The sequence below is a fragment of the Balaenoptera acutorostrata genome, chromosome X, assembly GCF_949987535.1.
Source record: "Balaenoptera acutorostrata chromosome X, mBalAcu1.1, whole genome shotgun sequence".
Classification (NCBI taxonomy): Eukaryota; Metazoa; Chordata; class Mammalia; order Artiodactyla; family Balaenopteridae; genus Balaenoptera; species Balaenoptera acutorostrata.
The window spans coordinates 72,281,781-72,304,749 of NC_080085.1; the positions used below are offsets into that span (position 1 = coordinate 72,281,781).

Sequence of the window (22,969 nt, forward strand, 5' to 3'; positions counted from 1 at the left end):
TTGTGAAAATGACTGTACTACCCAAAGCAATCTACAAATTCAATGCAATCCCTATCAAACTACTAATGGCATTTTTCACAGAAGTAGAACAAAAAATTCCACAATTTGTATGGAAACACAACAAACCCCAAATAGCCAAAGCAATCTTGAGAAAGAAAAACGGAGCTGCAGGAATCAGGCTCCCAGACTTTAGACTATACTACAAAGCTACAGTAATCAAGACAGTATGGTACTGGCACAAAAACAGAAATATACATCAATGGAACAGGATAGAAAGCCCAGAGATAAACCCACACACATATGGTCACCTTATTTTTGATAAAGGAGTCAAGAATATGCAGTGGAAAAATGATAGCCTCTTCAGTAAGTGGTGCTGGGAAAACTGGACAGCTACATATAAAAGAATGAAATTAGAACACTCCCTAAAACCATACACAAAAATAAACTCAAAATGGATTAAAGACCTAAATGTAACACCAGACACTATAAAACTCTTAGAGGAAAACATAGGCGGAACACTGTCTGACATAAATCACAGAAAGATCCTTTTTGACCCACCTCCTAGAGAAATGGAAATAAAAACAAAAGAAAACAAATGGGACTTAATGAAACTTAAAAGCTTTTGAACAGCAAAGGAAAACATAAACAAGACAAAAAGTCAACCCTTAGAATGGGAGAAAATATTTTCAAATGAAGCAACTGACAAAGGAGTAATCTCCAAAATTTACCATCAGCTCATGTAGCTCAATATCAAAAGAAACAAACAGCCCAATCCAAAAATGGACTGGAGACCTAAATAGACATTTCTCCAAAGAAGATAAACAGATTGTCAACAAACACATGAACGGATGCTCAACATCACTGATCAGTAGAGAAATGCAAATCAAAACTACAATGAGGTATCACCTCACACCAGTCAGAATGGCCATCATCAAAAAATCTAGAAAAAAAAATCTACAAATAATAAATGCTGGAGAGGATGTGGAGAAAAGGGAACCCTCTTGCACTGTTGGTGGGAATGTAAATTGATACAGCCACTATGGAGAACAGTATGGAGGTTCCTTAAAAAACTAAAAATAAAACTACCATACGACCCAGCAATACCACTACTGGGCATATACCCTGAGAAAATCATAATTCAAAAAGGGTCATGTATCACACTGTTCATTGCAGCTCTATTTACAATAGCCAGGACATGGAAGCAACCTAAGTGTCCATCAACAGATGAATGGATAAAGAAGATGTGGCACATATATACAATAGAATATTACTCAGCCATAAAAAGAAATGAAATTGAGTTATCTGTAGTAAGGTGGATGGACCTAGAGTCTGTCATGAAGAGTGAAGTCAGAAAGAGAAAAACAAATACCTTATGTTTACACATATATATGGAATCTAAAAAAAAATGCTTCTGAAAATCTTAGAGGCAGGACAGGAATAAAGACACAGATGTAGTGAATGTACCTGAGGACATGGGGAGGGGGAAGGGTAAGCTGGGATGAAGTGAGAGAGTGGCATGGACAAATATATACTATCAAATGTAAACTAGATAGCTAGTGGGAAGCAGCTACATAGCACAGGGAGATCAGCTCAGTGCTTTGTGACCACCTAGAAGGGTGGGATAGGGAGGTTGGGAGGGAGATGCAAGAGGGAGGAGATATGGGGATATATGTATATGTACAGCTGATTCAGTTTGTTATAAAGCAGAAACTAACACACCATTGTAAAGCAATTATACTGCAATAAAGTTGTTAAAAAAAAGATATAGCCACTCTCTGCAACAAACATACACACACAAAAGTAAATATAAATGGGTCATAAGCTACCAAATATAAGATACCTATGCTTATTTTGACAATGTAAAAAATTAACTCATTTCAGTCATCTACTAAAGAAGAATCATAACATATTTTTTCTTACCTGGACAGTGTTTGGAGAAGTATGGGACCAAGTGGTGAAATATGATATCAGGTATCTTTTATCAGTGACCTATTACTGAATGCTTACCAAATGTGAAGGCTGTCTTGGGAGATGGAAAAATTCCTCATAACAAATCTAGACATATTAAAATCATATTAACTATAATTCAGCTTTGCTAATCTTACGCTATATATATGGAGAGTGGGAAGCATTTTATTTAATTTTGCTTGTTTTAATTGAAGAAATCAAATGGCCATGAAAGTCTAAAGGGACAATAATTTCGATGGAGCAGACTGCTTATCTAAAACAGTCAATCACAAAGCAGCATCAGGCCAGGATAGGCAATACATAAATTTCAAATTTAAAGAATACTGTTTTAAAGAATCTATGCATCATAGAGCAGTCTCTACAATCCACCATTACATAAAAAATAAAATAGGGCTTCCCTGGTGGCGCAGTGGTTGAGAATCTGCCTGCCAATGCAGGGGACACGGGTTCGAGCCCTGGTCTGGGAAGATCCCACATACCGCAGAGCAACTGGGCCCGTGAGCCACAATTGCTGAGCCTGCGCATCTGGAGCCTGTGCTCCGCAACAAGAGAGGCCGTGATAATGAGAGGCCCGCGCACCGCGATGAAGAGTGGCCCCCGCTTGCCACAACTAGAGAAAGCCCTCGCACAGAAATGAAGACCAACACAGACATAAATAAATAAATAATAAATTTAAAAAAAAAAAATAATAAAATAAAATAAAATAAAATAAAAACAAAGCCACCCACAAAACAACACACAGCTGCCAGCATCACATTGGAATAGGCAACCACAACCAGAAAAATAAATAAATAAAAACAAATCCTATATATGAAACTACTAAAAAGGGGGAAGATAAATTTATATGGTTGAGAAACTCTTGGGATTAGGAACCAAGATGGCGGAGTAAAAGAACGTGCTCTCACTCCCTCTTGCGAGAACACCAGAATCACAACTAGCTGTTGGACAATCATCGACACGAAGACACTGGAACTCACCAGAAAAGATACCCCACATCCAAAGACAAAGGAGAAGCCACAATGAGATGGTAGGAGGGGCGCAATCACAGTAAAATCAAATCCCATAACTGGTGGGTGGGTGACTCACAGACTGGAGAACACTTATACCACAAAAGTCCACCCACTGGACTGAAGGATCTGAGCCCCACGTCAGGCTTCCCAACCTGGGGGTCCAGCAACAGGAGGAGGAATTCCTAGAAAATCAGACTTTGAAGGCTAATGGGATTTGATTGAAGGACTTCGAAAGGACTGGGAGAAACAGAGACTCCACTCTTGGAGGGCACACACAAAGTAGTGTGCGCATCGGGACCCAGGGGAAGGAGCAGTGACCCCAGGGGACACTGAAACACACCAACCTGCTAGTGTTGGAGGGTCTCCTGCAGAGGCGGGGGGTGGTTGTGGCTCACCGTGGGGACAAGGACACTGGCAGCAGAAGCACTGGGAAGTACCCCTTGGCGTGAGCCCTCCCAGAGTCAGCCATTAGCCCCACCAAAGAGCCCAGGGAGGCTGCAGTGTTGGGTTGCCTCAGGCCAAACAACCAACAGGGAGGGAACCCAGCCCCACCAACCAGCAGTCAAGTGGATTAAAGTTTTACTGAGCTCTGCCAACCAGAGCAACAGTCAGCTCTACCCACCACCAGTCCCTCCCATCAGGAAACTTGCACAAGCCTCTTAGATAGCCTCATCCACCAGAGGGCAGACAGCAGAAACAAGAAGAAATACAATCCTGCAGCCTGTGGAACAAAAACCACATTCACAGAAAGATAGACAAGATGAAAATGCAGAGGGCTATGTACCAGATGAAGGAACAAGATAAAACCCCAGAAAAACAACTAAAGGAAGTGGAGATAGGCAACCTTCCAGAAAAAGAATTCAGAAAAATAATAGTGAAGATGATCCAGAACCTCGGAAAAACAATGGAGGCAAAGGTCGAGAAGATGCAAGAAATGTGTAACAAAGACCTAGAAGAATTAAAGAACAAACAAACAGAGATGACCAATACAATACAATAACTGAAATGAAAACTACACTAGAAGGAATCAATAGCAGAATAACTGAGGCAGAAGAACGGATAAGTGACCTGGAAGACAGAATGGTGGAATTCACTGCTGCAGAACAGAATAAAGAAAAAAGAATGAAAAGAGAAGAAGACAGTCCAAGAGACCTCTGGGACAACATTAAACACAACAACATTCGCATTATACAGGTCCCAGAAGGAGACGAGAGAGAGAAAGGACCCGAAAAAATATTTGAAGAGACTTTAGTAGAAAACTTCCTTAACATGGGAAAGGAAATAGCCACTGAAGTCCAGGAAGCGCAGAGGGTCCCATACAGGATAAACTCAAGGAGAAACACACCGAGACACATAGTAATCAAATTGGCAAAAATTAAAGACAAAGAAAAATTATTGAAAGCAGCAAGGGAAAAACAACAAATAACATACAAGGTAACTCCCATAAGGTTAACAGCTGATTTTTCAGCACAAACTCTACAAGCCAGAGGGAAGTGGAATGATATACTTCAAGTGATGAAAGGGAAGAACCTACAACCAAGATTACTCTACCTGGCAAGGATCTCATTCAGATTTGATGGAGAAATCAAAAGCTTTACAGACAAGCAAAAGCTAAGAGAATTCAGCACTACCAAACCAGCTCTACAACAAACGCTAAAGGAACTTCTCTAAGTGGGGAACACAAGAGAAGAAAAGGACCTACAAAAACAAACCCACAACAATTAAGAAAATCGTCAAAGGAACATAAATATCGATAATTACCTTAAACGTGAATGGATTAAATGCTCCAACCAAAAGACACAGGCTTGCTGAATGGATAGAAAAACAAGACCCATCTATATGCTGTCTACAAGAGACGCACTTCAGATGTAGGGACACATACAGACTAAAAGGGAGGGGATGGAAAAAGATATTCCATGCAAATGGAAATCAAAAGAAAGCTGGAGTAGCAATACTCATATCAGATAAAATAGACTTTAAAATAAAGAATGTTACAAGAGACAAGGAAGGACACTACATAATGATCAAGGGATCAATCCAAGAAGAGAATGTAACAATTATAAATATATATGCACCCAACATAGGAGCACCTCAATACATGAGGCAACTGCTAACAGCTATAAAAGAGGAAATCGAAAGTAACACAATAATAGTGGGGGACTTTAACACCTCACTTACACCAATGGACAGATCATCCAAAATGAAAATAAATAAGGAAACAGAAGTTTTAAATGACACAATAGACCAGATAGATTTAATTGATATCTATAGGACATTCCATCCAAAAACAGCAGGTTACACTTTCTTCTCAAGTGCGCACGGAACATTCTCCAGGATAGATCACATCTTGGGTCACAAATCAAGCCTCAGTAAATTTAAAAAAATTGAAATCATATCAAGCACATATGGTCATATCTGATCACAACGCCATGAGATTAGGAATCAATTACAGGGAAAAAATCGTAACAAACACAAACATATGGAGGCTAAACAATACGTTACTAAATAACCAAGAGATCACTGAAGAAATCAAAGAGGAAATCAAAAGATACCTAGAGACAAATGACAATGAAAACACGACGATCCAAAACCTATGGGATGCAGCAAAAGCAGTTCTAAGAGGGAAGTTTATAGCTATACAAGCCTACCTAAAGAAACAAGAAAAATCTCAAACAATCTAACCTTACACCTAAAGGAACTAGAGAAAGAAGAACAAACAAAACCCAAAGTTAGCAGAAAGAAAGAAATCATAGAGATCACAGCAGAAATAAATGAAATGGAAACAAAGAAAACAACAGCAAAGATCAATAAACCTAAAAGCTTGTTATTTGAGAAGATAAACCAAATTGATAAACCATTAGCCAGACTCATCAAGAAAAAGAGGGAGAGGACTCAAATCAATAAAATTAAAAATGAGAAAGGAGAAGTTACAACAGACACCACAGAAATACAAAGCATCCTAAGAGACTACTACAAGCAACTCTATGCCAATAAAATGGACAACCTGGACGAAATGGACAAATTCTTAGAAATATGCAACCTTCCAAGACTGAACCAGGAAGAAATAGAAAATATGAACAGACCAATCACAAGTAATGAAATTGAAACTGTGATTAAAATTCTTCCAACAAACAGAAGTCCAGGACCAGATGGCTTCAGAGGTGAATTCTATCAAACAATTAGACAAGAGCTAACACCCATCCTTCTCAAACTCTTCCAAAAAACTGCTGAGGAAGGAACATTCCCATACTCATTCTATGAGGCCATCATCACCCTGATACCAAACCAGACAAAGATACTACAAAAAAAGAATATTACAGACCAATATCACTGATGAATATAGATGCAAAAATCCTCAACAAAATACTAGCAGACAGATTCCAACAACACATTAAAAGGATCATACACCATGATCATGTGGGATTTATCCCAGGGATGCAAGGATTCCTCAGTATATGTAAATCAATCAATGTGATAAACCATATTAACAAATTGAAGAATAAAAACCATATGATCATTTCAATAGATGCAGAAAAAGCTTTTGACAAAATTCAACACACGTTTATGATAAAAACTCTCCAGAAAGTGGCATAGAGGGAACCTAACTCAACATATTAAAGGCCATATAGGAAAAACCCACAGCAAACATCATTCTCAGTGGTGAAAAACTGAAAGCATTTCCTCTAAGGTCAGGAACAAGACAAGGATGTCCACTCTCGCCACTATTATTCAACATAGGTTTGGAAGTTCTAGCCACAGCAATCAGAGAAGAAAAAGAAATAAAAGGAATACAAATTCGAAAAGAAGAAGTAAAACTGTCACTGTTTGCAGATGACATGATACTATACATAGAGAGTCCTAAAACTGCCACCAGAAAACTACTAGAGCTAATCAATGAATTTGGTAAAGTTGCAGGATACAAAATTAATGCACAGAAATCTCTTGCATTCCTATACACCAATGATGAAAAATCTGAAAGAGAAATTAAGGAAACACTCCCATTTACCATTGCAACAAAAAGAATAAAATACCTAGGAATAAACCTACCTAGGGAAACAAAAGACCTGTATGCAGAAAACTATAAGACACTGATGAAAGAAATTAAAGATGATACCAACAGGCGGAGAGATATACCATGTTCTTGGATTGGAAGAATCAATATTGTGAAAATGACTATACTACCCAAAGAAATCTACAGATTCAATGCAATTCCTATCAAATTACCAAAGGCATTTTGTACAGAACTAGAACAAAAAATCTTAAAATTTGTATGGAGACACAGAAGACCCCGAATAGCCAAAACAGTCTTGAGGGAAAAAATTGGAGCTGGAGGAATCAGACTTCCTGACTTCAGACTATACTACAAAGCTACAGTAATCAAGACAATATGGTACTGGCACAATAACAGAAATATAGATCAATGGAACAAGATAGAAAGGCCAGAGGTAAACCCACACACCTATGGTCAACTAATCTATGACAAAGGAGGCAAGGATATACAATGGAGAAAAGACAGTCTCGTCAATAAGTGGTGCTGGGAAAACTGGACAGGTACATGTAAAAGTATGAAATTAGAACACTCCCTAACACCATACACAAAAATAAACTCAAAATGGATTAGAGACGTGAATATAAGACCAGAGAATATAAAACTCTTAGAGGAAAACATAGGAAGAACAGTCTCTGACATAAATCACAGCAAGATCTTTTTTGATCCACCTCCTACAGTAATGGAAATAAAAACAAAAATAAACAAATGGGATCTAATGGAACTTCAAAGCTTTTGCACAGCAAAGGAAACCATAAACAAGATGAAAAGACAACCCTCAGAATGGGAGAAAATATTTGCAAACGAATGAACGGACAAAGGATTAATCTCCAAAATATATAAACAGCTCATGCAGCTCAATAGTAAAAAATCAAAAACTCAATCCAAAAACGGGCAGAAATGTAAATAGATATTTCTCCAAAGAAGACATACAGATGGCCAAGAAGCACATGAAAAGATGCTCAACATCACTAATTATTAGAGAAATGCAAATCAAAACTACAATGAGGTATCACCTCACACTGGTCAGAATGGCCATCATCAAAATCTACAAACAGTAAATGCTGGAGAGGGTGTGGAGAAAAGGGAACCCTCTTGCACTGTTGGTGGGAATGTAAATTGATACAGCCACAACGGAGAACAGTATGGAGGTTCCTTAATAAACTAAAAATAGAATTACCATATGATCCAGCAATCCCACTACTGGGCATATACCTAGAGAAAACCATAATTCAAAAAGACACATGCACCCCAATGTTCACTGCAGCACTATTTACGATAGCCAAGTCATGGAAGCAACCTAAATGCCCATCGACAGACAAATGGATAAAGAAGATGTGGTACATATATACAATGGAATATTACTCAGCCATAAAAAAGAACGAAATTGGGTGATTTGTTGAGACGTGGATGGATCTAGAGACTGTCATACAGAGTGAAGCAAGTCAGAAAGAGAAAAACAAATATCGTATATTAACACATATATGTGGAACCTAGAAAAATGGTACAGATGAACCAGTTTGCAGGGCAGAAATTGAGACACAGATGTTGAGAACAAACGTATGGACACCAAAGGGGGAAAGCGGCAGGGGGGTGGGGGTGGGGGTGTGATGAATTGGGCGATTGGGATTGACATGTATACACTGATGTGTATAAAATTGATGAGTAATAAGGACCTGCTGTATAAAAAAATAAATAAAATAAAATTCGAAAATTAAAAAAAAAAAAATGACCCCAATGCTCACAATGACCCCAACTCTGGCCACACACTAAGCCCTGACACCAGGCACAGGGTGAGGTTTAACCCCAGTGGCAGACAAGCCCTAAATCTTAGTAGTCACTGGCCATTTGCTCAGGCCTCAAATTCTCCCATGAACCCAGTCCTTCATGTGGAAAATTAAGCCTCTCTAGCCCTGCTACAGATCCCAAACTTAGCCCTACTCTCCAAAACTGTCCCTACAAAATCCCAGCGGGTTTTCTAAGGATTCTTACTTCTAGAATCTAGAGGCACAAGAAAACAGATGGACTAAACAGATGGGAAAGGCCCCCGAGTGGTAAGGTTGTTGATGCTGGAAGGTCCTTTAGACAGCATCCCACCTCACCCCCTCATTTTACAGCCAGGCCCAGAGAAGTTAATAAGTAACTTGTTCAAGGTCACACAGTGAGTCCACAGCAGAACCAGAATGGGAACCCAGGTCTCCTCTCAGTCCAGTGCTTTCTCTGTCCTGCCTCACTCAGAGAGAGTAGGGAGCATCTCTCATCTGGTAAAACAGCTCCCAGAATTTCCTTTGGGAACCCACTTTTCCCCTGTTCTCTACCCAGGATTTTGGTCAAATCCAATCCACGCAGCACCAAGTATTCCCATGGCCCTGTGATCAGTTGTGGGCTAGACTCAGGAGCCAGGCAAGGCAAGGCAAAAAAGTTAAAAAATAAAATAAAATTTATATGGTTAGTGTTTCTTATCACCCAGATCATTTAACTGACACAAAATGAATATCTGAACTCTCACACAGCAGAAATACATAATGCTTTAAGTCCCAATAACTCAGGCCACAAATTAAATCAAATTCTTGGAAGTGATTCTAGGTTCCTTATTCTGCAAAACTTTAGATTCCCCTTTCTAGCCACTGAAGTTGACTGCCTAATGTAAATCACATTAACATCGAGCACTATATTTTTACTGAATTTATTTATTTATTTTATTTTTGGCTGTGTTGGGTCTTTGTTTCTGTGCGAGGGCTTTCTCTAATTGTGGCAAGTGGAGGCCACTCTTCATCGCGGTGTGCGGGCCTCTCACCATCGTGGCCTCTCTTGTTGCGGAGCACAGGCTCCAGGCGCGCAGGCTCAGTAGTTGTGGCTCACGGGCCCAGTTGCTCCGTGGCATGTGGGATCTTCCCAGACCAGGGCTCGAACCCGTGTCCCCTGCATTAGCAGGCAGATTCTCAACCACTGCGCCACCAGGGAAGCCCTCTTGGCTCATTTTTTAAGATTAATTTTTATTGGAGTATAGTTGATTTGCAATGCTGTGTTAGTTTCTGCTGTACAGCAAAGTGAATCAGTTATACATATACATACATCTACTACTTTTTAGATTCTTTTCCCATATAGGTCATTACAGAGCACTGAGTAGAGTTCCCTGTGCTATACAGTAGGTTCTTATTAGTTATCTATTTTATATATAGTAGTGTGTATATGTCAATCCCAATCTCCCAATTTATCCCTCCCCCCTTCCCCTTTGGTAACCATAAGTTTGTTTTCTACATCTGTGACTCTGTTTTGTAAATAAGTTCATTTGTACCATCATTTTTTTTATTAAAGTTAGAAAAGTAAATATTTAACAATAACCCTATGTATATGTCTATGTGTTTACATTGGCTACACATGTACACATACATACATACACACACACATTTTTTTTTTCCTCCTGTGCTGTGGGGCATGGTATTTCCCTGTTAATTTATTAATACTGAACTACACACTTCCCCATTGCCTTTGTATTTCCTTATACTCTATCGTTTATAAACTAGCAACATAAATATTACTATGCCTTAGCGCGTATGATCTGCAGATAAAGCTCTAGATGATTTTGATAGAAGTTTACATTTAATTACATTCAAAATTAACATAAAAGCTATTATGTAAATTACAAAAGCTAAAATGACAACATTTTACGTCCCATCTTGTTAATCAGAACTGAGATTACTGTTACAACGTCAGTATCTGCAGAGAAAGTTGATTTTTACATAGGACATTTCAAGGGAGAGTATTGGACAAACCCAATTTTAATCTCTCTGCTGGTTCCTATCTGAGAAAAATTCATTTTAACAGGTTTCAGGGGGAAAATAAAGACATGAAGGATGATTTTATCCACAGCTAAATAAGAAAAGAACAGTGCTTTCCTTATTTTCCACTTCTTTGCATCTACACAATACACAACTGACCTAACATGAGGCACACTGGGTCATTAAGCCTTGATTCTGCTACTTGTTAGTTTTATGGCCTAGTATAAATCATAATAACCTGTACAGGTCTCAGTAGACTTATATATACAATGAAAGTATTATAGAATACTATCTCTGAGGCTCCTTCCAGGTTTAAACAAAATCTACAATTCTATGAAAATATCTATAGAAATGATAATCAAAATAACAACATCGATGGGGATGTCTACTTTAGTCAGACCCTCCCTAAAATCTTAAGAACTCTCTTCTGTATAACTAGACCTTGTAAAACGGGAGACTAGGATCACAGGCCTTGCATAGAATGGCCTGCCTAATAGCTAAGCAGTCTTTTAAACCAGTTAGAAATTTCTGAAATAATTTACATGCAGTCCTTTTTGAAAGCCAGGAAATAGATTTTAAATGACCTCAATTTATCCTTTTAGTTAAATATTTTCTCGTTAGATCTCCTTTCTACCCTAAAGTTGAAGCCAGTCTTATTTAATTCAGAGGATTCTATATTTAAATAATCCAGTTACTCATATACTGGTAATAAAAACTTCATCCATTACACTTAAAATGGGTAAATTTCATGGCATGCAAATTATGCCCCAATAAAGTTGTTAAAAAAAAACTTTATGGATAAGAATTTCTGGCAAGAAAATCTGGCCTATATTTTGAACTGTTGCCGTTTTATTAATAATTGGATTTGCTTATTAACTTACCTAAATACATTTATTTAATTGACAGAAGATTTTCTCCTTTCATATTATTCTCTTTCCTTATAGTCTAAAAATGTAGCTTAATAAGTTAACATGAGTACTTACTTGGCAAGAATCTGCTTCTCCCTCTTCCATTGGCTCATCAACCATTTTAAGACCATTCACCTGAAAAATATTGTTCAAAAACTGAAGTTCAAGAGTAATAGAACAAGAGTAGTAACTAAGAAAAATATAACCCTAGGCACTGCCCTTCACAATTTAACAAGATCCACACTTACTGAAACACAAAAGGACAAAGGACACATAGAAGGTACTTAAAAAAGGAACATTATTAATATGATTTCCAGATTGTCTTTGAAAATCCTTGAATTTCAGAGCTGTGTATTTCATTTCATATTGTTTAGAGCTTTGCTATGGTGAATGAACATACACTAAACATATGACATGTATACATTCACTAGGACTGTCCCGAACCAAATATTTATGAGACAGGAAAAATACCACAGAGGAAATTTATTGTGAGGATATATTCAAAGCAAATTAGGATGGGAAGAGTTTCATATAATTGCACTGTTGTGAATTCCTTTCCTTTCGATAAGTTCAATTAAAATTTGAGTTACTCTACAGAAGAAATAATAAACTATAGGAGAAAAATATAAATGGCCATGGAAACAAAATTATTTCAAAATACAAAGCTTAGTGGGTAATAATACTCTTCAAGCAATACTTCAGGAAGGAGTAAGCGTAGAGAACTTAGATCAAGGGTCTGCAAGCTGTAGCCCATGGGCCAAATCTGGCCCGCTGTTTTTATAAATAATATTTTACTGGAACACAGACACATCCATTTGTTTCCGTATTATCTATGGCTGCTTTCTCACTTCAACAGCAGAGTTGAACAGTTGACAGAGAACCTACGCCTGTAAAGCCTAAAATATTTACTATTTGGCCCTTTACAGAAAAAGTCTGCCAACCACTGATCTAAGATGTTTGAAAATTAAGCAACAGCAAGATGGTCTAAAAAATAAATTTTACCACTGTCTATTTATGAATCCACAGAAAATTTTAAAAATATTAAAAAAGAAAGAGAGAAGAAAAAAGTAAATTAAATAGAGCTTCTGGTGACAGCCAAGATGGAATAAGACTATCTCTCCTCTGATTATTAACTAAAAACTTTGGACAAAACACAAAAAGCAACTACCTGAGGACTCTGAAAACTAAATAATAGCAAGCAGATTAGGAAGGGAAATCAAAATTTGAATAGTAACTAGTACTCTGGTGAGTTTCTTTGGTTTATTTTTCACCTTTATCTCTTGATTTTGACCCAAGGAGAGACTGAGTCATGGAACGCCTGTATGAACAAAATTTCCAAGAGAAATCCCACTTTCTAAACAGAGGACCAGAAAAAGACACACTTTTGAGCTGGTGAGCATAAGGAGAACCCTAATTTTTCTTTCTTTCCCACTTTTTTCCCTTTTTTGACTGCCATTCCTGCTCCAAGGCAAGCTTCATTCATGAGAAGACCTCTCTCTCTGGTCAGAGGAACCAGAAAAAGAGGCTCATATAAGAATAGTATGGGGGTAATCCCTGTTGTTGTTTTTTTCACTCTCTCCTTCACTTCACCCCACCAGGCAGCCCCAACAGTGCAAAGCTATGTAACAGCGTGAAAGGCTAAGACTATGAGAGAAATTCAAATTTCTGGTCAGAGGAACAAGAATAAAAGGTCCATGTCAACTGGAGAATCCGTAGAGGAAATCATGGAGGAGATCAAATGGGAAAAGGATATTCCCTAATTCTGTGTATGAACAGACACAGTCCTGGCCTCAACAGCAAACTGCACATGTGTGGAATAAAACCAAAGAAGTCTAACAAAGGCTTTGAAAATGGAACTGCAATATCAATCACTGCTCAAGTCTCGGACTAAACCACTGACTTAGCACAGGCACTAAGTGGCAAATGCAGGGTGCTGACCCAAACACTCTGAAAACATATTTAACATTGGAACCATCATCCAGAGAGGGAGAGATAAAACTTGGGAGTCTGAACCTAACCACACAGACTGCTTGCTGAAACAATCAAAATCAGCAGGTATCAATTCCAGGACAACTCCAATGTTGAAACAGCTAACAAGGACTTTAAGCAGCTATTATAACTATGCTCTTTTGGGTGAAAATAAACACACTTGAATGGGAAGATTAAAAGTTATAGGCAGAGAAAAAGAAACTATAAAAAAATCAAATGTAAATAACTTTAAAACTAAAAATTACAATGTATGAAATATTTTTAAAATACTAGATGGGCTCAATAAAAGACTGGAGATGGCAGAGGAAATAATAAATGAAAACAGATCAATAGAAATTAACCAATATGAAGAAGAGAGTGAAAATGATTAAAAGCAAATGAACAGAGTCTTAGAGACATGTGGAACAATATCAGAAGATCTAAAATCTATATCATTAACATCACAGAAAAAGAAAACAGTAATACAGAAAAAATTAAATAAATAATGGCAATTCAATTCACATAAAATGTTAAGAGGAAAGTCTGTAGAGACAGAAAGTCAATCAGTGGTTCCTTAGGGCTGGGGGATGAGGAGATGGGGGTGATAGCTAAAACTATAGTAAAAGCTTTCTATTTGATGTGACAAAGAAGTTCTAAAATTGACTGTGGTGATAGTTGTACATATTTGTGAATACTGTATACTAAGTATACACAAGGTTGTCCATTTTAAATGGCTGAATTATGTGGTATGTGAATTATGTTTCAATAAAGTTATTTTTTTAAAAAGGCTGAGAATTTCCCAAATTTGGTGAAAAATATAAATTTACAGTTTTAAGAAGCTCAGTGAAACCCAAAAAGTATAAAATTAAAGAAAGCCACCTCAAGACATACCTGAAATAAACTACTCTAAATCAGAAGAAAAAAGGAAGAAGTTTTGAAAGTAATGAAAGAAAAACACATTACATAGACATCAACTTAAATAACTGCAGACTTCTTATGAGAAATCATGGAGGTCAGAAACCAGTAGGAGAATATTTACCTGAGATAAATGGAAACTTACGTTAACACAAAAATCTCTATACATGAATGTGTATAGCAGCTTTGTTCATAACTTTTTTGGAAACATTCCAGATGTCCTTCAACGTGGAGAAAGAATAGAATACTACTCATCAATAAAAAGGAAAAGATTATTGATACTTGTAACAACATGGATAAATTTTAAATGCATTGTACTGACAAAGAATCCAAACCCAAAAGGCTAAATATTGTATGATTACATGTATATGACACTGAAAAAATGCTATAGGGAAAGAATTCATATCACCGGTTTCCAGGGGAAGGGGAGAGAGGAAGGGGGAATACTATCCAGCAATGAAAAGGAATGATCTATTGATATATTCAACAACATGGGTGAATCTCAAATACATTATATAGTAAATGGGAAAAATCAGCCTCAAAAGGCTACATACTGTATGATTCCATTTATAGGACATTCTGGAAAAGGTAAAACTATAAGGCATGGAGAAGGGATTAGCAGTTGTCAGAGGTTAGGCCCAGGGGTAGGCACCAATGGGAATTGCAGGGGGTGGCGGGGGGAATGATGGGACTAATCTATACCTTGATTGTGGTGGTGGTTACACAACTCTACGTATTTGTCCAAGCTCAGAACCTTACATAAAAAAGAGTGAATTTTACTGTACGTAAATTTTAAAATTAACTTATTAAAGAGTAATTTACCCTGCATTATTTACTTGACTAGCATCTTTCTTCTAAAATCTCAACAAGAACCAAATAAATGATGGTTCATCACCAATGATGTCCTTATCTTACTTGACCTTGTTGTAGCATGTCACAGTTGACCAACCACTCTCTTCTATTTGCATTTTTGTGATACCATACTTTAATTTTCCTTTACTCCAATTTCTTTGCTCTTTTCAGTATCCTTGAAACATTGTAGATCCTCAGGAAATGGACTTGGCTCACCTTCTCATCTCGCTCCTCATTCTTTCTCCAGATAGCTAATTTACTGACATGACTCACATTTACTCAGACACTACTCTTCTGAGCTCCTGATCCATATAACGAACTGCCTACTTGACATTTCCACTTGCTCATCTCACATGTCTCAAAAATAACCAATACAAAAACAAATTAGTGATCTCCCCCCCACACACACATAAATCTGCTTTCCTCCAGGGTTCCCGATTTCAATAAACAGCACCATTATTTATCATCTTAACTCAAAAGCACATATAGACTATGCGGGATGAAAAAAAAACACGGTAATGAATTCATCACTAGCATATAGGAAAAGGCACATTCAGCAAGAGAGTTCACAAACCAATATTAAGACAGAATACTGATAACTGAAATTTTACTACAAAATGGCTCTCAGGATTATCCGTAGAAAAAGGTAATACTGCTTTCCTCTGTTACCTCAGTTACTGGTTACTTCCAATTCATACCATCTTATGATTAATTTAGCATGAAGCCTAAGAATATTCATTCCTATAAAGGACCTCAGTATTCAGTGATATTTACTATAAATTAAGTCATTTTTACCTGCATGAAAACAAAAACATTTTCAGAATTCTCTGGGACGATAAACCTTTATTTCAAAAATAAAATTTATAATTTGAAAAAACAAGCAGATAGGCTGTTTCTGCCAATTAAGTGCCAAACAGGGAAGAAAAAATTTCCTACATAAGATTCTGAAAAGCTTATCAACAATTATAAAGACAGTAATAATTTACTCAAATACTCAAACCCAAGTGAACACCCTCTCATATCAGAGCCTAGTGGAGAATTCTTTTAAATTATTTTCATCCTCTCAGAAAATAATTAAATAGATCACTTTATAAGATTCTGGACAAATAGAAATACTAAACTGAGTCAAAGTACTCACCTGATCTCAGAAAATCATATAGGTCACCCCAAAACTATCATTTTCTTACTGCTAATGACAAAAGCAGCTCATCATGGAAAATTAAACTGAGAAAAAATATTTTCCCTTCAGATCCTTAGAATTGGAGGTGGTGTGGGAAAATGAACACATAAGTGCACAGAGTTTTGTAAAAAGACTGCAATCTGGCCATGCTAACACTATTAAGCATACATCTGTTTCTCAGTGTCAAACTCAAGAAGCTCATGACTTGGTGTTGACAGATATACTGAAGAAAGAAGTAGAGAGATAAACAAGCAAGGAAGAACAAGGTACAAGGTAAGTGAGAAGTATGGGTGATGTAAATCATTAACAAAACATACATAGGACACCAGTATTCACAACAAATTTGATAGTATTATAAACTTTCAAGTAGTCTCCAGGATCCCCAAATTCCACCCAGTAGACAAAAGTCCTATATTTATATAGTACCTAATGTTAAAAATGTTTAAGAAGTTCACATATAAAGAAAATTTTCTCTCTCAAATAAGCTTCATGTTTCCAGGTTAGCTGCTGACAGATTTAGAAACAAGAGTTCTTCAGTTATTTTCACTTCATTTAAATAGCTACAGCAAATCAGATCTAAATTTGGAGGTGGGTCCACATCTGCCTAAAACAAAGGTCTTTGTCTGTATATAGGCATACCTCAGAAATATTGCAGGTTCAATTCCAGACTACCACAATAAAGAGATTATTGCAATAAAGCAAGTCACACAAATGTTTTGGTTTCCCAATGCATATAAAAGTTATGTTTACACTATACTGTAGTCTATTAAGCGTGCAATAGCATTGTGTCTTAAAAAACAATGTACATACCTTAATTTAAAAATAGTTTATTGATAAAAACTTCTAACCATCATCTGAGACTTCAGTGAATTGTAGCAGTAACATCAAAGACCACTGATCACAGATCTTGGCTGCTGACATGCCATCCAGACTAAGGAAGACCCAAACACTTAAGGGTCACGTGAGCCATAGCCATGACTGCACTGGCAAACACCGGAAGTACCCAGGAGGCCAGGGTAATGCTGGTGGCATGCATCAACACAGGATCAACTTTTACAAATATCATCCAGGTTACTTTGGGAAAGCTGGTATGAGTTGTGAAAAGAACTATGTCAGGAATGAATGACATGTGACCTGAGGACCTCCATGTTTGCTGTTCATGCTGGACTTTTGCTGAACGCTCTAAATTAAAACTGCTGAATAGTTCCTGTGTTGCTAAAAGGAAAGACTAATGCTGAGAACTGGATTTGTTCTGGACTAAAGAAAACATACCTTTCCCTAGTAATGAATGAGATGCATTCCAAAACCCAATTGTATGTAAAGAACAATTTTACCCTCCAATCCAAATTCTTGGTAAACAACCTATGAAAGCCTATATTAACTGTCCTCTTTTTCCTATAGAAAAACCTGTTATTTTCTTCCAGTGGGACACTATTCTGGGTTCCTCCAGAATCTGTGATCCCCAAATTGCAATTCTAAGACCTCAAATAAACTGTCTTTGTGCCTCTTTACAGTTCATGGTCCTTTTGGTTGACATTTTTGGTGTCAGAATTGGGATCCAAAGCAGTCTTCCTCCCATCTCCAAAGCTGCCGTGGATTCGAGCAAGATACTTGCATGAGCCCCTTGTGCTCTGTTGTCTCCCCAGTGGCGTTGGATCTGGGTAATAAGTCCTCTCAGTCCCAAACCTCCCTCCTAGGTTGAGAAGTCAGGCCCTTATTCTGGGTGTCTTTTGTTTGGTCAATCGCTTAAGGGCTTGCTCCCTTTTGGTGAGTGCACTATAATGGGATGTTCACAGTCTAAGACTGTTTTGGGGAAGGATTCTCGCCCATCTGGGACTCCAGCTGGGTACCTGTACAAAAAGTACGGTGCTGCCTCTTGTGCTTACCTAGATGAATGGCAATGGTATACCAGAGATAACATCTGGCTACAATAGGGAACTTCTGAAATTTCAAAATTGGTCTTTTTATGTGCACAATTAGGAGCTAAAGGGTTCAAAACTAAACAAATAGAATGGGAAGCCTATTTCAATTAGTACATTGAAGCCTCTCAGTGAGCTCATGAAACCCAAAAGGTTTGCAAATCTAAAACTGCTTCACTTCAGGATACTGTTTCCAAACTCACTGCTGCAAATAAAGATCTGTGCTCTCATCTAAATACTCCAGAAAAGGCTCAAGAGCCCTCTTCCTCCCCTCTTTCTCCTTTGGCTCCTATGTATCCTAAACTTGCTGAGCTGCCATTCTATCTTTCTGATTCTCCTATTCCTCCTCCAAAATCTTTACCCCCACCTCCCAGCCCTCCCATAAAAACCTTTCCCTTTGTCACTACTTTGAACACTGATGGCATTTGCTATCTGGTAGACTACAGGCCTTCCTTCATCCCCTGCAGAATTATGGGTCATAGCCAAGGAATTTCCCAAGGTCACTGAGGACCCCCTCCGTTTTGCAGAAGAATTTAACCTTGTGATATAAACCTATGATCCAGGCTTCTCTGACTTGTATCAACTAAAAGGAATCTTAGCTGGAGAAAATCAAGCCAGACACTGCAAACTACTGCCAGCTGGCTTCACCCTTTAGATGATATCCACAGAAAGGACATCAGTGTGATGGCACCAGCTTCTCAGGTGGCTCGAGCCCTTCATGAAGCAATTCCTTACGCTTTTCCACGCCCCACTGACTGGGGAAAATTCAGTCTACTACACAAAGACCTGATAAAACTGTTCATGATTATCATTCATACCTAAAGTTAGTATTCTGGGAAAACTCCAGACTACATGCTGGGATAAACAATATTCAACCCTCTTTAATTCAATCTTTGTTGGGGACTAGATGAGGAACTTGGACTGCTGATGAAATGGGTACAATCAAATTGGGAAACAGTGGTCTCTCCTGATCTAGTCAATTTGGCTAATCAGCTATCTAACAATCAAATGTACAAAAAAATGTAAGACCACTAAAATCATGAATTTGCAACTGCATCAACTGGCTGCTGCTGCTCAGTGGCCACTTCAATGGAAATACCAGAGTTCCCATAAGGGTCCCTTCCAGAAGCCAAGCGCCTACCACTGTTGTAAGTAGACTGGCCACTGGAAGAATTGCCTAAAGTTAAAAAGAAGGTTCTATTAGCAGCCCGAGACCCCTTGCTCTGACTTTTTTCATGAACTTTCTGAGAAATTTGAGAAGTGCCTCCTTTTTGTACACTCATGAATAGGGATGCTCTGAGGAAAGTGCCGGGGTCTTCCCAGTACTCCCATTGGGAGAACTGGACCTTTTTATAGGAGCCAAGGCTATTACTGTTCTTATGGACACAGGAGCAACTTTATCTGTCTTGAACCCCACCAGCCTCAAGGCCCCCCTTCTTCAGAGTACAGAAAAAGTACAAATGGTGGTCCCCTTGTCTTTCAAGATAAGCTCTCTTTAGGGAACTCACCAGTTCCTTCTTGCTCCTTCTGCTCATGTACACCTTTTGGGCTGAGACCTCCTGGAAAAATTACAACCTAATGTTTCCTCTTCCCCAAAAGGGGAAATACACTTACAAATCCTTGACTCCTCAAGGTCTACTTCTAACTCTAGTCCTAATATTGAGATCCCCTCCTTGCTCCTGTCTTGTCAACTCCCAATCACAAGGATTTGCTAAATTCTGTTCTTCCTATCTATGGTCCACCTCTTTAAATAACATAGGATGCATTCATTCAGCACCACCAATTAAGATCCAGGTAGACCCTAATAAACCTTTGCCTCACCTCAGATGATACCCTCTCAGGCTTGAGGCCCTGGAAGGAATTTATCTCACTGTAGAGGCACACCTCCAGAAGGGCCTAATGAGCCCATGCCCCAGTCCCTGCAACACACCAATTCTTCCCGTACGCAAGCCTCATGGTCAAGGTTGGCATTTTGTTCAAGATCTTCAAGCTATAAACAATACAGTCATACCGTGTCACCCTGTGGTCCCCAACCCTCATACCATTCTCAAGTTAATCCCTCCAAACACACAGTTCTTTACAGTCAGAGATTTATGTAGTACTTTCTTCAGCATTCCTGTCCACCCAGATAGTCAGTACCTGTTTGCCTTTATGTGGGAAGGACATCAATTTACTTGGACCGTTATGCCTCAGAGCTACACAGAAAGCCCTACTTATTTTTCACAGATATTGAGACAAGACTTGGCCAATTTATATTTTGCCCGAGGCTCTACTTTACTCCAATATGGTGATGACCTTTTGTTATGCTTCCCCCACTGAGAAAGCAAGCCTCAAGGATAGCCTACACCTCCTCACTCAGCTAGCATATAAAGAACATAAGGTCTCAAGGGCTAAGTTCCAATTTGTTCGAGATATAAACAAAGAAGATCAAAGAGTGTTTCTGCTCACCACCCAGTTCTACAAGGATTAAGTCACAACCCACTGCAGTCACTGACCAACAGCACGGTCTGAGAGGAAATTAAGACAATAACAGGATGCTGTGTGCTTTGGACAAGCAGGCCCCTTAAATAGTTAGATATATATCTCAGGAATAATTTTAATGAACCCAGATTCTTGCATCTTCCCATACATAGAGAAGCACTAAAATCAAACTTGAGATATCTGTTCTTCGTGACTTGCAGTAATCTTTTAGGAAGATGCATTATGCTTGCCTGCACGTATTCTCTAGCTAAAAAATCATATATATACTGGCTTCTCCCCTACCTCCGTGGAGCAGTTCCCTCAGAGCTATGGAGAGGCTGTCTCCTGGGCATATAAAAAGGTGTTCATTAAGGTCCTTGAATAAAATTTAAACTCACAACTCTTATGTTGTGTGTTTTTCTTTAAGTCAACAAAACCCAGGTAGGATACTTGAGTCATTTGTTTACCCCTCAAGGGCTAATGCTGGATACTACACACATCCAAGGCATATCACAGTTTCCCCTTCACCAAATGCCAGTTGAGAGGCTTTCCCGGGCTAGCAGGCTATTATAGGAGTTGGGTTCCCAATTTCTCCTTTTATGCAAAACCCTTTTATTCCCTTTTAAAGGACAAGAGACACAATCCTCTTGTTTAGAATCATGAGGCTGAGTCAGCTTTTAAAACTTTAAAAACTCAGTTGGCCACAGGCCCTGCTTTAGGAAACCCTAATTATTCTCTTCCCTTTCTACTATGAAGTTAGTGGAAATACCCTTGGAGTGCTCGTTCAGCCGCACGGAGACAAAAGCATGCCTATCGGCTATTATAGCCAACAATTGGAACCCGTAACTCAAGGACTTCCACCTTGCCTTTGAGCAACAGCAGTCACTGCTGCCCTTCTGCAGACTACAGAACAGTTATAGGGTCTTCTTTACAAGTGTTTGTCTCTCACTCTGTTGAGGCACTCAGGAACTCACACTATACACAACACAATCTGCTAGCTGACTGACATCTTATGAAATCTTATTGCTTTCCTCACCAAATGTCACTTTGTCTCATCGTAACTCCCTAAATACTGCTATTCTCTTACCATCACCAACAGATGAGACCCCACATGACTGCATAACCACAACTGATCTTTTGACTAGTCCACATCCAGATTTACAAGAAACACCTTTAGACAACTCCGATGCTTCTTAGTTTTCCGATGACCCCTACTTACGAAATGACGATGGGCATGTGAAAACTGGGTATGCTATTACTATTCCCTTCACTTTAATAGAATCTAATGCTTGGCCCTTTACTTCTTCAGCCCAACAAGCTAAACTATAAGCACTCACTCATGCCTTCACTCTGGGCTCTGGCAAACACGCTAACATTTACACAGATAGCAGGTATGCTTTTGGAGTAGCTCATGACTTTGGAATGCTTTGGAAACACAGAGGTCTCCTGACCTCAGGGGGAAATGAAATTTAAAGTGGCCCCTTTGTTAAGGCCTTACTGGATGCAATCTTGCTCACAACAACTGACAATAATAATGGTCCTAGCATGTTCCAAAGACAACACTGAGGAAGGAAAGGGGACCAATGAGCAGATAGAGCCACTAAGGTGGCAGCATTACAAGATTCAGGCTCCATAAAGGAAACGCCTCCTGTTGGTCATTCTATTCACACCATGTTACCTACTACTTGGAAGGACACCAAGATTTAAAGGGTATTATCAGAGATGGGCAATTGCATGCTACAGCTAAGGAACAGAGGTGGGTTTCTGAAGGATGCACATTTGATCAACATACTGGGCTTTGGTATGGGCCAAATGGTTGCCCTGCTCTTTCTGAAGTCACTCAAGAAACCATGTTAAGATTAACATATGAAATGACTCATTGGGGAACTGATAAAATGAAAGCCTGGGGAAAACAATACTTTTCGAAACCTTTTCCCACAGTAGCAACCGAAATATGTC

At 38.5% G+C, this 22,969-nt stretch overlaps 1 protein-coding gene across 4 annotated transcripts in view; it reads right to left on the reverse strand.

The window, feature by feature from the left end:
• The window catches only part of RPS6KA6 (ribosomal protein S6 kinase A6), a 155,431-nt gene that overhangs the window by 114,509 nt on the left and 17,953 nt on the right, over positions 1-22,969 (reverse strand). For all 4 annotated transcript variants that reach the window (XM_057539051.1, XM_057539050.1, XM_057539049.1 and 1 more), the window contains one exon: positions 11,792-11,851. In XM_057539051.1, the coding sequence (XP_057395034.1) occupies positions 11,792-11,851 (60 nt within the window). The remainder of the gene's footprint in view (positions 1-11,791; positions 11,852-22,969) is intronic.